At 36.6% G+C, this 15300-nt stretch overlaps 1 protein-coding gene across 1 annotated transcript in view; it reads right to left on the reverse strand.

Annotated features, from left to right (window-relative positions):
- Positions 1–4528: 4528 nt before the first annotated feature.
- Positions 4529–15300, reverse strand: part of LOC106672723 (dynein heavy chain 10, axonemal-like) — a 54814-nt gene continuing 44042 nt past the window's right edge. The window contains exons 69-74 of the mRNA XM_024227370.1: positions 14566–14697; positions 14144–14355; positions 12630–12797; positions 12392–12571; positions 4750–4899; positions 4529–4675 (exon numbers count right to left, since the gene is read on the reverse strand). Coding sequence (XP_024083138.1) covers positions 4529–4675; positions 4750–4899; positions 12392–12571; positions 12630–12797; positions 14144–14355; positions 14566–14697 — 989 coding nt within the window. The remainder of the gene's footprint in view (positions 4676–4749; positions 4900–12391; positions 12572–12629; positions 12798–14143; positions 14356–14565; positions 14698–15300) is intronic.

Genomic DNA, 15300 nt, shown 5'->3' on the forward strand with positions numbered 1-15300 from the left:
GGGAGAGGAAGGGGGCTGTGTGGGATGAGGATTATTTGCAGATGGGCTGAGAGGAAGGAATGAAACTATCGAAGAACACTGTAGAAGAAGGAAAGGGAATTGAGTTTAGAAAGAAGAAAATAATGGTTTATGGTGTCAAAGGTTTTAGAAAAATCAAGAAGGACAAAAATAGTAATTTCACCTGGATCCATAGCCATCTACACATTGGAAGATAGTTTTAAAATTGCCAAATTCATAGAGAAAAGAGAACAAAGCTCACATTGTAGATGTACAAGTAAGTTTGAAGATTCTAATTAATTGGGAATTTGAGGGTTAACTAATTTTTCAAAAGGTATAGCGAGGTTAGAGATAATGGAAATGGGGCGGAAATCATTGGGAGAGGAGGGATTAGAGACTTTATTTAAGGATTTGACAATTGCTTCCATCATTTGAGAAAAAGGGAATTTTGTAAAGAAAAATTATAAATGTAAAGGAGTACAGGAAGGATGGTTGGAAGACAAGCCATGATCACTTTTACTGGTATGCTGTCTGAACCAACTGTTGGTCTTTATGCTCATGATGGTATCTATTAATGGGGACAGCTAGGGAGGGATATTGAATTATAAAGACCAGAGGATTAATATATTCTTAGATAATATATGAATTTATAATTGAAAACTGAAGTGACTAATATATTCTTAGTAGTGTGGACAGGTCATTGTTCAAGAATACCTCCTCTTTCAAGAAAATATTCTAATAAGACATAATTATTAGGAGTAAACCAATGACACTTTGAGATAAATACTTAGCCAGACCATAATGATCAGAGATCATGCTGTTCGGTCATCACCATACAGACCTCGTCACAATATCTCACATATTAATTATTGGTTGATTCTAGCACAACCAAATGTTTCTAATTATCTTTAAGAGTGAACAATGAATGCAAAAAATCTATTTTTATATTTTGATACAATATAAAATTAAAACACAAACTTGTATGTTTATTTGCAGGTGTGCAAATTGCTTATTTTGCAATAATTGGGACACAGCTCTTTATGGTCGTTCTCAGTATCATTTTGTTAATTGGGATTATTAAAGTAAGTAGGAACATTGATAAAATCATTTATTCTGATTATATTAAATGATGTTTTTATTTTGTTTGGTATTATTAGGAAAAGACAAGCCTGATTTCACCATGGATAGTTGGATTTATAACGTTCATGGCGTTGGAAGCAGTTGCCATGGTTTATTCTAATGTACTGCGAGATCATGTGAATAAGGTAGAATTGCAAATCATATCTTAACTATTAATATTTTGAACGATTTTTTTTTATATTGTTCATGCAAAATGTTCAAGCAAACATTTGAACAAAGCAATAAATAAGTAATACTGTTTCTTTTTACTTTTACCATTTTATTGGTGTTTACTGGATTATTAGTGATTGAGAAAATACCGAACTGATCAACACTGATCGCTTTACTGAGTCCGAGTAAAGAGATCAGTTTTTCTTTTTGTTGTATCAGATTAAAAAAGTTGAAATACACCCGGTTTTTCAAGTTAAGTACGTGCTATTGAGATACTTGTGCCATAGAAAATCTTAAAAGAAAAAAAACAAAAAAACAATCCCCATAAGATCAGACACCCAAGCAGCCTTAAAAGCATTAGCATGTAAAAAGATCATATTATTCAAAATAGTTGGTGAATGCATTCAAGATCTGAACTGAGAAACTAGTTAAAAGTACAATAAACCAAAAGGCTGTAGTACTTGGCTAATCAAACCCCTGCTTTCTAAAATCTTGCTCATCATGTTCATTCAACTTAGTAATAGTAATTTATAATTAGAATGAAAATTATTGCTTATAATGGAAATTATTGTAATCTTTGGTGAACATGACAATCAATGAGAATGTTCAGTCATATTAAATGAAAAGAACAGCCTTGAGAAACATTACCTTTTATGCCTAAATGATTAGTAATTAAGCAATATGTTGTGTTTATAATTAATTGATGGATTTTTTTTTTTACTTTTCTTAGCAATTTGATGCCCTTTGTAAAGCAGAAGTAGCTTTCTACATTTCAAGATCTGTTCTCAATGTAAGTTTTTTAAAATAATTTCTTTTCTGTTTAAATAATTAATAATTCCTAAATACTAAAATACTCATTTATTATAATATTTTAAATTTGAAGGTATATTTGATCACTTATTTTTGTTTGAACTTTTTTCTATTGAATCTAATTGAGGATATTTTCTCCACTTGCTTTAATAATATTATTGCAATAAACTGTTAGCTTGATTAGTTGACAGTTCTTGCTGATATGGACATGTGGAATGGTCATATTCCATCATACATAAAATATTAACATTAATAAAAACATTTTAGCCATAAAAACCTGTCCTTAACCCTATACCTAACTAACTCAACCCTTGTAAGGAAAAATAGTGTTTGAGATTTATTAAAAGAGAAGAAAAATTATGTTAAGAAAGCAATTGGAATTAAAATTTTGCATATCAAAATGTAATGTGGGGCTAGCTGAGAAGAACTGTTTAACAGACTTCTGCATAAAATGAAGTTCCTAATGTGGTCAGTACAAGAGGAAAGAAGTCACAAATGGCCCAGAGGCCTTCTTTTTATGCCAGAGCTGAACTCCCATTTTGTTGTTGGAAAAAGGCCATTGGGTTGTTTTGCGAGTAGTAATTTGTTTGCGTCATGCCTGGTTTATGTCAGTTCAGTATTTGTTTGTTCTTTAGTTACCCAGGATTTCAGTTCATTTTTAATATTGCTATAGTTTATGCCACAAAATGGTTTTGGACCTATGTGTTGTTTTAGCAAGTATATCTAATTCCTCATTGCTTGTAGATCTCAGCTTTTTGTCTAGGGCATTTAGGCAGTTCCAGACAAGTTTTGAGTTGATGTTGTAAGCTTGGAGAGCCTTTAAAGCTGTCTGACTATCTGAAAGTATTACTATTGTTGCACCTTTGAAATGTTTATGATTTATTGCATGTTCTCATGTTTCTAAGGCTAGCAGTTTGGCTTGAAGGAAATGGTCGGGATAGGGCCAAGGGCCATGATGCCCATTCCCATATCATTTTTTATCTTGGAGCCATCTGTACTATAGAAGACCTACAGGTGGTTTTTCTTTTGATTTATTTTTTCAATTAGATCTCTTTTCAATAACAATGTTGAGTTTTTTTTCAAAGTTTAGTATTTTCTGTGATGAGTCAGAGATCGTTCTAATCATGTAAGTTATTTTGACTTTGTGAAGATTTTGATATAGTCAGCATTCGTTAGTGTACTTTCTTTCTACTGTCCAAATAATTCTGAAGTCCTTCATCATCACAGTCCTTTTCAGGCATTAGGGTGCAACTCACAGCTTGAATGTACATTTTATTTCAGCTCTAGGTGTTGTTTTAATAGTATGCCGTTCTTTGGACGTTTTGTAGTTTTCCTCTGCCTTTTTGTTCTATTTTTGACTACCATAAGTACTTTGAATAAGTTATCATGGGTCTGACAGTCTTAAGGTATGGATCATAAGGTTGTAGGATTTAGCTCTTTTCCATAGTCTTTGGCATACCAATGCCTTTAAGGCTCTATGGTCGGTTGTCTTAAGATGTGTATTCATGTTAATTGGTCAATAATCACTCCTAGGTGATTTTTCTATCTTTAATGCCTCAGGTTTGAGAACAATTTCACAATGAGGGTTTGTGATACCTTAATCCTACAAACCTTGTACCTGCTAAGAATACAAAATTGTTCAAGCAAAATAAATTCTGTAATGCATTTATAGAAAATGAAAAAAATTAATGCCCAAGTGATTTCATAAGTGCAATCAATTTACATAGCTATCATTTTTTCTCAATTTATCGTTTGTAAATTATTATACCAAATATTGAAAAATTGTAGATTTCATTTGCCCACTCCCTTCAAAATTGATTATTATTATTATAATTTTTTTATTTGTTGTGATGTTTATGACATTTTTCTAATTGTTATAGGTTTTGGCAATATATGGAGTAATGAAATTTTACAATTTGGTCAGATCCGGAATAACCTGGAAAGGTCCAGAAGCAATAGAACTGTGATGCCTTATACTATCTACACCAATGCTTTGTTTTTACTTAAAGGAAATGCCCTGGATAAATAAATGTTTTCAAATATAAATATTTTGGAAAATATGCATCTCATAACCAAATAGTAGAGTAGCCTTTGTATGTAATAGCTTAGAATTTGGAAATACAAAATGAAAAATGTATAACAATGTGTTGAAAGATAAATTGCTGGAATTTGTATAAACTGAAAATCATTTGTTTTAGTGTTGTATTAATTTGAAATAAAATGTTGCTTGTTTACTCCAGCTGAATAATTATTTTTCATTATCCTATCATTTCATTGTAGTAATTTAATATATCGATTGGCCTAGGAATCAATTTATATCTTCTTTTTTTAAATTATCTTGTCTATAAAAGTGTTTTAGATGGGTGTGATACTCAGTTAAATGAAAATATGCATAATTGCTCAATTTTATTAAAAGAAAACTAATACAAATTTAATCAGGTAGCATAACAAGACAAACCCCTTGAAGTATCCAGAAGCTCTGATGAGAAGTTATGGGCAGTTCAACTTCAAAAATCAAACCTTCACCAGCTGCGTTCCTTCGACGAGGTGTCATATAAACTGGAGTTAGTAGCAATGACTGAATAATAAAAATATTAAATATATATTAATGCATGATCCTCCAGCATAAATCTATTTTTTGTATTCAATTACATCACTTGTAGAATATCTAGGTTTAGCAATAGGCTTAAAATGCAGTAAAGGAAATGACTCAATTAATATTTTGGCATGTGATGGTACAATACATTTTCTTTCCTTATCCCATCTTGCTCCTTCAAGATATAATCCATACAAGTAACACCCCTGTGAAACAGTGAAATACATGATTATACAATGAATCATACTTAGATTTTAACAATCAAATGCTTTTTTGTTATATTTCAGAAGGAACACTTTGTATTGACAAAAAACAAAGTTTAGCTTAATCCAACCACTACTGCAAATATTAGCTCAAGTCCTAGCAAAACTTACACTTCGCAATGATTAATCCTAATTCCCCAGAATTAGTAATCTGCACTTGGAACGCCAAAGGTGTTACCAACAAAATCAATGAGCTTGAGCACTTTCTACATTCTAACCATATAGATATTCTGCTTCTCATAGAAACAAAGTTAGCCCCTCATGTTATACTGGGGATAAAGGGATATTGTGCCTATAGAGCTGACCATCCTTCTGGAGAACGGCAAGCAGGTGCTGCTATCCTCATAAAATCCTGCATATCTCATTATGAACTACCACCAGTGAGGGAAGCAACAGTTCATGTCCAGATCAAAACTAATTTTAATGGCCACTTCTATGTTTTCGGGTACTTCTACTCCACTCCCCAACACCAACTCTTTGCAAACCACCTTAATCACATACTTCACACATCAGGAACACACTTTATCTTGGGAGGAGACTTCAATGCGGAACACCAGAGATGGGGCTCCAACACAGCTAACACAAGGGGAAAAATGGTGCATGACTTTGTTAATCGCAAAAACTTAGAAGTACTTCATCCTATAGTGCCTACTCACTTCCCAATGACAGGTCAAACCCCAGATGTTCTTGACATTTTCCTCGGTAAAAACATCTACCACTTAGGGAATCGCCCAGAAGTACACCATGACCTCTCATCGACCATTTTCCAGTGAGGCTAAACATTTCCATCACACCCCAACATGTCAAAAACCCTTATCCCTAATCCACTATCCTTTCAACTGGGAACTTTATCAAACAACCCTAGAAGCTCTGACCAACCTTAGAGTGCCCCTAAAAACCCCGGAAGACAACGACAAGTCTGTGGCTGAACTGAAAGCTAACATCCAAGCAGCAAAAATTGTAGCAAGTTCCCAAAAGATAGCTCAACCAAGGAACAAATCAAAGTCAAAAACAACACCTCGTATAACACAACTGTGCAACACCAAAAAAGCAGCCTGAAGACAATGGGAGCGCACCAGACATCCAGAAGATAAAACTCGCTATAATAAAGCAACGGAAGAGTTAAAGAAGGCATTGCAAGAAGAAAACAACAAGCGCATGACTGAAGACCTACAGACTAGAACCAACAGATGGATCCCTGTGGAAAAAACCAGACAGCTTACTAAATGCTCGGCCCACATTCCCACCTTTCCTTTGCGGCAATAAATGGCAAATCCTGCCGAAAGAAAAGGCTGAAACATTTTCGCAATGCCTAGTTGACCACTTTAAGCCAAACCAAACCACGTATAACAACAACGATAAGCAAATGGAGGAAAAACTATCACAACCGCTACATCCTTTTTCCCTTTTCGGACTTTTTCTCTCCTGCGCACGTTAAAAGAGTGATTGCAAAAACACCAACTAAGAAATCACCAGGGGCAAACTTGATCACCCAATCCCTTCTGAATAACTTACCAAGGAAAACACTTGTACAGCTCACCCAAATATTTAATGCCATGCTCAGGACCACTTATTTTCCCTCCAAGTGGAAGCTTGCCCACATAGTGATGATCCCCAAGCCACAAAAGGACAAATCAAATCCAGAAAATTATCGGACAATAAGTTTACTTAGCATTGTTGCTAAAACTTTTGAACAGCTTATTCTCCCAACCCTCCTGAAATACCTGAAGCCACTGATCCCAGATCATCTATTTGGTTTCCGAGAAGGACACTCCTGCCCACAACAGCTCCAGAGGGTAATTGACAACATCCTTGATGCCTTCGAACATAAAAAAATCACGCTGGGGTTATTTCTTGATACAGAGAAATATTTTCTTTGGTGTTTGATCAGCCTTCTCAGTTTAAATATACTTTCCTAAAGGTAGATTGGGGATGAGGCCATGAAGACAGAAACAACATTTATTTTCTTGTCGAGCTTTCGGCAGAATATATCGCCTTCATCAGGACTTCGAAAAAAAAAATCGTTATATTATATGAACAGGTACTTGTGTGTAGATAACGGATAGCCGGTAGAGCCCACCTTCGATAAACCGAGGTTTATTTTTTTTTTTTTTTCGAAGTCCTGATGAAGGCGATATATTCTGCCGAAAGCTCGACAAGAAAATAAATGTTGTTTCTGTCTTCATGGCCTCATCCCCAATCTACCTTTAGGAAAGTATATTGATACAGAGAAAGCTTTCGACAGAGTATGGCATATAGGACTATTAGCAAAAATAAAAGACAGCCTACCGGACACCTACTATCGACTTATCCTTTCCTACCTTTCGGAAAGAACTTTCTGTGACAAAGTAAGTCAAGCTAAACCCATATAAATTAAAATTAGTCCAGTTCACTTATCTGAAAAAGCCAATGAACAACAACTGGTACTAAATAATAAGAATATCAGTGATTTGACACACACAAAATATCTGGGTGTTACTCTTGACTGGAAGCTGACTTGGCATCAACACATAAGCGATGTGCTAAAGAGATCACGATGCAGACTAATTGACCTCAAACCATTACTTAAGAGCCCAACTATCAGTCTGAGCAACAAAAGACTAATATATATATGTCCCTCATTCGACCCATATGGCTCGGGTGTTTGGGCCTCAGCGTCGAACAGCCAAATTAAGAGAATCCTTACATTTCAAAACAGGGCCTTACGGATTTTAACTGGAGCCCCCTGGTATGTGCAAAATACCACACTGCACTGAGACCTGGACATTCCTCTAGTGGACCATGCACTAAGAGACAGCTACCGGAAGATGTTTAGCAAGTTCCAGTCCCTCCCAAACATAGAAATCTAAGGAATACCGGACCACCTACCTCCTGCACGTCCACACCGCAGACTCAAGCGCAAGCGACACACCGATATGATAACTAACTATAATTAACTATGATAAACTGTGATTGAATTAGATTAAATCATGTATAAATAATTAATGGGGGGAGCTGCTGAGCTTAAAGATCCAAGAAAGGTTTGCGGAGGGGTTCCTTGCCAAACCGGGACATCCACTTTTGGGTGCCTTAGATGCCAGTTTAGTACAATATACGAGCAACTTCAGACCTGGACACGACCTCTAGGAATACGCTTTGGCGAAGCCTTAGGGAGGGCAGGGATGACACTTGCAATGCTACTCAAGCTGGACAACTGGCCGACTCCGCCTTGGGTCCTTCCAGCCATACTCGTCTGGGGAGACTTCACCATGTTAGCCAAGTCGTCTACTCTGCCATACCTTTACCAAGCTAAGTTCTTGGAGCTTAGATTGAGGTATGCTGGTTTTCGACTCATGAGTCTTCCTCGAGCCGCGGTAGTGTGAACATCGCTCTCCACCGCTCCTCAGCAGAATCCACTTTTGAGTGGTTTAATGAAAGCCTTTTACTTTGAAAATTGGCAGGCATATACAGGTATGTGTTGTGTGCATGTTATCAAGTTTTTGCATGTTTTAATTAAGGATTAGTGCGCTTATGAGAAAGTGTTACCTAATCGGTGAACAACTTCGCGAGTGATCGTGAAAATTTGTCATCGTGTGGGAGACATTGTCTTACGGAGCTGTGTGAAATTTGAACAAATTCTATCGAACAGATTTTCAGTTATAAATAAATATATCGAATCCGCGTGTTCGAATTGGACCACGTGGCCCTCGTCTTTGTCGGCTCACTTCCGCCTGGTTTCCCGCCAGATTTGGCATCTTTTGTCATCTCTGGTGGGCATCTCAGGCTTCTTCTTGTTTGACATCTCTTGACATTCTTTGTCCCTCCCCTTCTCCTCTATCTCATTCATCACTTACTTCATTTTTATATTTACTTCTTGTTGGCATCTTCATCCCCTTCACCGTAATTTTGTTCTTCACCCTCAGTACTTTAGGCATCTTTTCGGTAATCTTTTTTACCTGACATCTTTTGTCCCTCCCCTTCCCCTCTATCCTTTACATTACCTACTTCATTTTTAGCTTCACTTCTTGTTGGCATCTTCATCCCCTTCCCTTCACGATATCTTCATTCCATCCTTTTTATTCCCATTTCCATTGTTCTTGGCCAGTCTTTATTTTCATTTTCATTATCATTTCAGCTGCCGTCCTATTTGGCATCTTTCTTCTTAAACCTATGACATCCTCCCCCTTCCTCAGACGTTACCGTTTACCTACACGTTTGCTCTCTAAATTATCCTTTTAAATTTACAATTAAATAAATTTCAGTCTTAATTTTCATCTTCTACTAAAATTGACGATGACGGAGAATACACAGGAGTTGCCTTCTGATGCACTGGACTCTCCAGAGCGTCACGCGTACGCTGACGCACTGGCACAGGCTAGTGGAATCAGGGGAAAAATGGCGCTTTATGTCGTGGAACCTGCCAATAAATGCCCTAAAGCGGCTGCCTCCATCATTATTGAATTGACTAATAATTTGTATAATATCGCACAAAAGATTGCTCAAGAAAACGCCTTCCTCTGGGGGCGGATTGAGCAATCGAAGTCGAAGAAGGAACAAGAGAATGCAGAACAATCAGCGGTTGCTAAAGCTTTCCCTGTGGTTGTAATGCCATTTCGGCTTTACAAGAAAGCTTAGCCGAATTACGTAACTGCAATGGGCTGAAAATTAAACCTACTACGGAACACAGGAAAGACATTAACCAGGCTAATCCTCTTGCCTGGAATGTGGGAGTAAAAAAGAATAAAAAACTTGACGACGCAGTAAGCACACATGACACCCCTAACAGGATCAAAGGACATAGGCGCAAAATAGGGAGTGGCGAGAGATTTGTTGGAAGCGAGGCTAGAGTGGATCCAGACAGGGTTAGAACCAAAGACCATCCTAAGACTAAGAGCCGAAACCAAATAATAACGAGCGACCAGATACTGAGATCCACAGAAGAACAGCGCAAGCTGATTATGGTGGACCTCCCGGAGGGCATGCAAACCAACGACCTTCTAACCAAGGTTAAAATGAACCTAAACCCTAGGGAAACTAAGCTACGTTTAGAAGGTATACACACCACAGCTAAAGGAGGTGTGGCCATCATGGTTAATGATGCAGCCTCGAAATCAGCAGTCTTGAAGACATTAGGCGCGACTGACCTTAAACCTTGCGTTCTCGGCAAGAGAAACCTGCGCATATTGATATTACGAGTCCCTAAAGAAACCAACACTAAGGAGCTACACGAGGAGATCATAGCGAACAATGCCCTAGAAGAACACGCGCATAACATACGGCCCCTTTACACCATCAAATATGGACAAGGACCCAGGCAAACGAATCAGTTTGTATCGTGGGTAGTTGTCCCCCCAAATGTTGGGAACAAAGTAGTCCAAAATAAGAAAATCTACCTGGACTACCAGTCTTGCGCTGCTAGGGACTATATGGACATCTCAAACAGTCATTGTTGTCTGGGTACCTGGACACATACCTATGTGGGAGGAGGGTAATGGAGGTGAAGGGGGCGTCTCAATCTCTGGACTTAACCACCTCAATCCAGCCCTCTGACATTAAGAAAGCTACAAAGAAACATGATTAAAAGAAGGTGGCAGCATCAATGGGCTGGGTTGACAGAAAAGTTTTCACTTATCGAGCACTGTCAATGGGTGACCCTCAGAGGATCTGACTCGTAGAAGAAGAGTCATTCTCACCCAATTAAGAATAGGCCATGCAAGGTTGACACACGTACACTTACTTTTGGGCCAAAGCCCCTCCCCCCCATCATACATGTATGTGTCCGGCATGCAGAGAAAGGTTGCTCGATGTGTCCCACCTAATTGAAGGGTGCAATTCCTTGGCACCATACAGAGACGTGCAGGAATGTGACCAGATTTGTGAATTGTGCTTGAGCACAGCAGCAAGTATTTGGGTCCCCTGTTCCGATTCTTGGAGGAAATGGGGTTGTCTTACTGTATATAGTAGTAACAGTTGTGAAAAGCTAGTTTGTGTCGAGAGTGAATGTATTTATTAGCAAGATTGACCTAGCTGTTGACCCCCCGATCCTAACCTAGGTGGCTGGACAGATTGGCAGTTTACTGTAAATAGCAAAACCTGGAATTGCCAGTAGACTAAAGGAAATTAATAGGATTAATTCAGCATATGTGTGTATGTATGTACATACATGTGCAGATTTGAGCCTATATAGATCCAAATCCAATCCAAAAACAAAGTTATGCCAATTAGTTTACCAATTGATTCAATTATCTTCAGGTTCATGGCTCCATATAGAAAGGTGTAGGAATTTGTCGAGTATTTGGGTCCTCTGTTTTTATTTTTAGAGGAAACAATATTGATAGATAATATTCTAGGCCTAACTGGCTAGTGTCCATGGTCTAAAGAATAGACAGCTGCTTCATCCAAGGTCTCATCAACTAAGGTCACTACAAATCCTCATCAAGGACCCAGTTTCCTCGTTTCCTCATCCTCTGTGGTCTTGTTATCCAATGTTCACAACCTCAGGCCACTCCTGGTTGAGCCTGGTTATAAGACTGGCCTGTACCAGAATTCAAGAGTCAGTTTCTGACAGTCATAGATTTAAGAGTCAGTCTCAGAGAGTTGGTGTCAGAGAGAAGATATTTCTAAGATCACCAAAACAGTTCTGTGTTCAGAGTAAACAGTTCAAGTCCAGCAGGGAGATCAGTCACCTGTCCATACCAAGGAATTCATCAGAAAAAGAAGGCCTCCAGTGATCCGATCACGCTTAAGATCTACGACCCAATGCAACAATGGTTTTTCCCAGCAAGAAGACTATTTGCTGAGCCACCATATCTTGCATTTTTTGCATTACCTTTTGTGTACATTGAGAGTGAATGTATTTATTAATGTCGTAGTGTGAGAGGGCCAATATGGACAATTGAGTACCCAATCAATCCTCAATTAGATTAGATTAATTACATAATATTTGTAAAGGCTCATGGAGGAATATTGAGTACTCCACTCTACTTGAGTGTATGGTATGTAAATAAGAAATAATGTACTTAAAAATGAGTGAGAGAGATATTGTGACGGTTTAAAAATTGAAAAATTGTGTATGTTGGGGGCCGAGATGTTGACAGTCCTGGAGCATAACATAAATGGTGGGACTGATAAGATAGATGTTTGACCCTAGACACCCAAAACCAGTCATAAGCTCTATTCAATACATTTGTGTGAGGAGGTGAGCTTATATCTACAAATATAAATAATATCAGTCTTCAATTTAAAATTGAACAATGTAAAATTGAGTTTATAGCCAGTTATATGACAGCCATGAAAAATGAAGATATGCAAACCATGTCTGACCAGAAATAAAGGTACATTTTTTAACAATGTATATATGACCAAGGAAAATCGAAGTTAGGTCAAATTTTCACAGGCCAACTGGCAAATTTTATGAAAAAAATGTTATACAAAATTTTTGAAATGTACTACATACATCATCTGGTTTAGAAACAACTTCGTCTTCGTGTACAAACGAGGTTATTGAAGTTGTAAATGAAGCATCTTCTAATGGCCAGCCTTGTTTTCTGCACGCTTGTTGAATAAGAGCTGTTAAATAAGCTTCCGGAAATGCAAGGCCAGCAAGCCAAATGGCAATCGGTTCACCCATGCTAACCTGAAAATTTGTTTTCTTTAAGCATTAGTATTTCTCAAGCATATGATTGTCAATTTACCCATTCGGCAAGCTGTGCACTCTGCTTCTTGAAAAAGTCTAACCAACTTCCCAGATTTTTAGTTGTATGCTGTGATAATTTACTCCATTCATCTGGAAGTTGACCTCTCTTTAGGCTATCAGAAATATCTTCTAAGACAATGTCCATTCCAATTTCTCCTTTAATTGCCTATTGTGGGAGGAAAACAGGAAATTAATTTTTTAATTTTTTTATCAAAAAGTATTAAATTTGAGAATATTGCTTTCTCATTGCTCTGTAAACTAATACTAGGGTTGTATTTTAAAATTATAGAGTATATTTTAATGCACTCCGTCTTTGCCTAATAAATTATCATTTTTCAGTAATATTATTTGTTCATTTATCAAACCTTAACTTTTTCGGGACTGATTTTATGATTCTATTGTAAAACGAATTCCCCTGCCCATTCATATATGACCCCAGCCTGATTTAGTTTACATTGTGCATCAAAATTCAAAGTTTTCACTTCAAATCACTTCTTACTCTTTTTGAGGCACACTAACTGCGTTCAAAATTTGATAGTAGTGCTAAGACAACAGTTTTCAACAGAAGTGGAATGGAAGGAGACAGTTGTGTTTAATTTAAACGTTATTTGTAACAAAAAGTATTAAACTATAATAACCAAAAATGCAAAATAAATACTGATTACTTATTTAGCTTAATTATTACAGCTCAGCTCTGTTCATGTACTTACATACACACATACAGATTTGAAAATTTATATATATATTTTATATTGTATGTATACATACATAAATATAATAAAAACATATACATACAAATATATTATTATATATAAGGACAACAAAAACAAAAATATATTCCAAAAATTACTGTGTGAGAGTACTCGGCAGAGAAAAGGTGAAAAATCAGAAAGACAATAGGGTTGATGGTAGGGAAAGGTTGAGCATTAGGAAAGGCAGGGGCAAGAGGAAGAGGTAGAGGAGAGTAGGACACTCCCAAAGAGACGGAGATATTGTGGCTGACAGGTTTTCCAGAAAAATGATTGTCACAATTTTGCAAAAGTGAGAGAGAAAGAGAGAGAGAGTGAGGGAGAGAGAGAGTGAGAGAGTGAGGGAGAGAGAGAGTGAGAGAGTGAGGGAGAGAGAGAGACCAGATTGTGAACAGAAGAGGGAAAATGAGTGGTTTGCTCATGGTGAGGGACAGGAAAGGAAAGGTATGGGAGGTGTTGAGAGTCGTCCATTTACTACCGAGATATTTCCTGCACAATGGATTTAGCCTCAGCTCAATCAATGCTGTGAGTGTGCAGACACCTAGAGAGTATATAAGCCCGAATGAGATAACTTGTCACTAGTCCCAAAAAGATTAAAAACATTTTTATGTTTTGTTGAATAGTATAAAATTGTGATGTTATTTCCATAAAAATATTTCACATAAGATATAACACTGTAGACTGTTACTATATTTGGTTTTATCTTTTGTTGAGAGAGTCTTCAATCTATTCATATAAAGTAATATAAATAAATGTAACTTGCCTTTTTTAAATTAACAAGGTTTGTCTTCAATTTTAACAAAAGAACATTGAATTTGTCCAGCTCGTGAGCCAATACTGTAGTTAATGGTGAAGAAATGTTCATGTTGATAGTTCTCACTTTAGAAATGTCAAATGGGTCACGAATCAATTCCATAATATCCGTTGCCATTTTATTAATCAAATCTTCATCCCTTATATCAAGGGTACTACAACCTTGAATGAAATTGAACAAATTTTTCAATATAAAGAGACAAAACATAATAAAAGTAAAACTTTAGATTATTCTGTACATACACCTGAATCATAATGTCTATGGTGTGTAAAAAGAAAAAAAAGAAAATGAACTTACAATGGGGGGCATGGAGGGGCTACTTATTATGCTTTATATTTGGAAAATAAGAGATATAAGGAAAATTCTCTTACGAGATTGAGGCTGCAGTTTATTAAGATTTGACAACAATTCTTTTGTGGTTTCAGTGTAGTAGCCAAGTTGAGCATTCCAATGAAGTCCGTAGCATTCAGGCGGGCTTATTAATGGTAACTTTTCAATGTATTCTGAAAAAATTGAAAGCAAATTGTAAATATAATGATTATGTCTTATTAACTTAATTATGTTATTTGATCCTATGTTTGTGTTCCCCAACAAAAATGGGGAAAGATAAAAACACTATTTGGACATCGACGTGGAGAAAAGTCTCAAGGAGCAATAGGAGGTGTGGAACCGCACTTTTCTTCTATGAATGAATGTGAATGAAGATATTATTCAGAAAATTGAAAATCAGAAAAAAACAGGAGACATGTTAACACAATGACTTCAGAGAGACTGAACCCACTGATGACAGAGATAAAATCACTTTGGTTTTTCTTTCTTTGTGAAACTACCAAGAACCTCTGATGGTTTTTTTTTCTCGAAAATTTGGCCTTCTATTTTTCAAATGAACCATTTTCATGCTTTCTTGACTTCCAGAGGTAACTTTTTTCATATGTACTGTACTACAAGTCGCTTTTTCTAAATTTGTTTTTTATTTTGTATATTTATGTTTTTTGTATATTTTACATACTCAGACCGCATGTGGGTGTTAAATATCATTTTCGAAATAAGCACTCAAATGTTTTTTTAATAAAACCAAACAAATTGAAATTTATGCAGCAATAATA

Source organism: Cimex lectularius, unplaced genomic scaffold (assembly GCF_000648675.2).
Source record: "Cimex lectularius strain Harlan isolate CLEC.00 unplaced genomic scaffold, Clec_2.1 scaffold193, whole genome shotgun sequence".
Lineage (NCBI taxonomy): Eukaryota > Metazoa > Arthropoda > Insecta > Hemiptera > Cimicidae > Cimex > Cimex lectularius.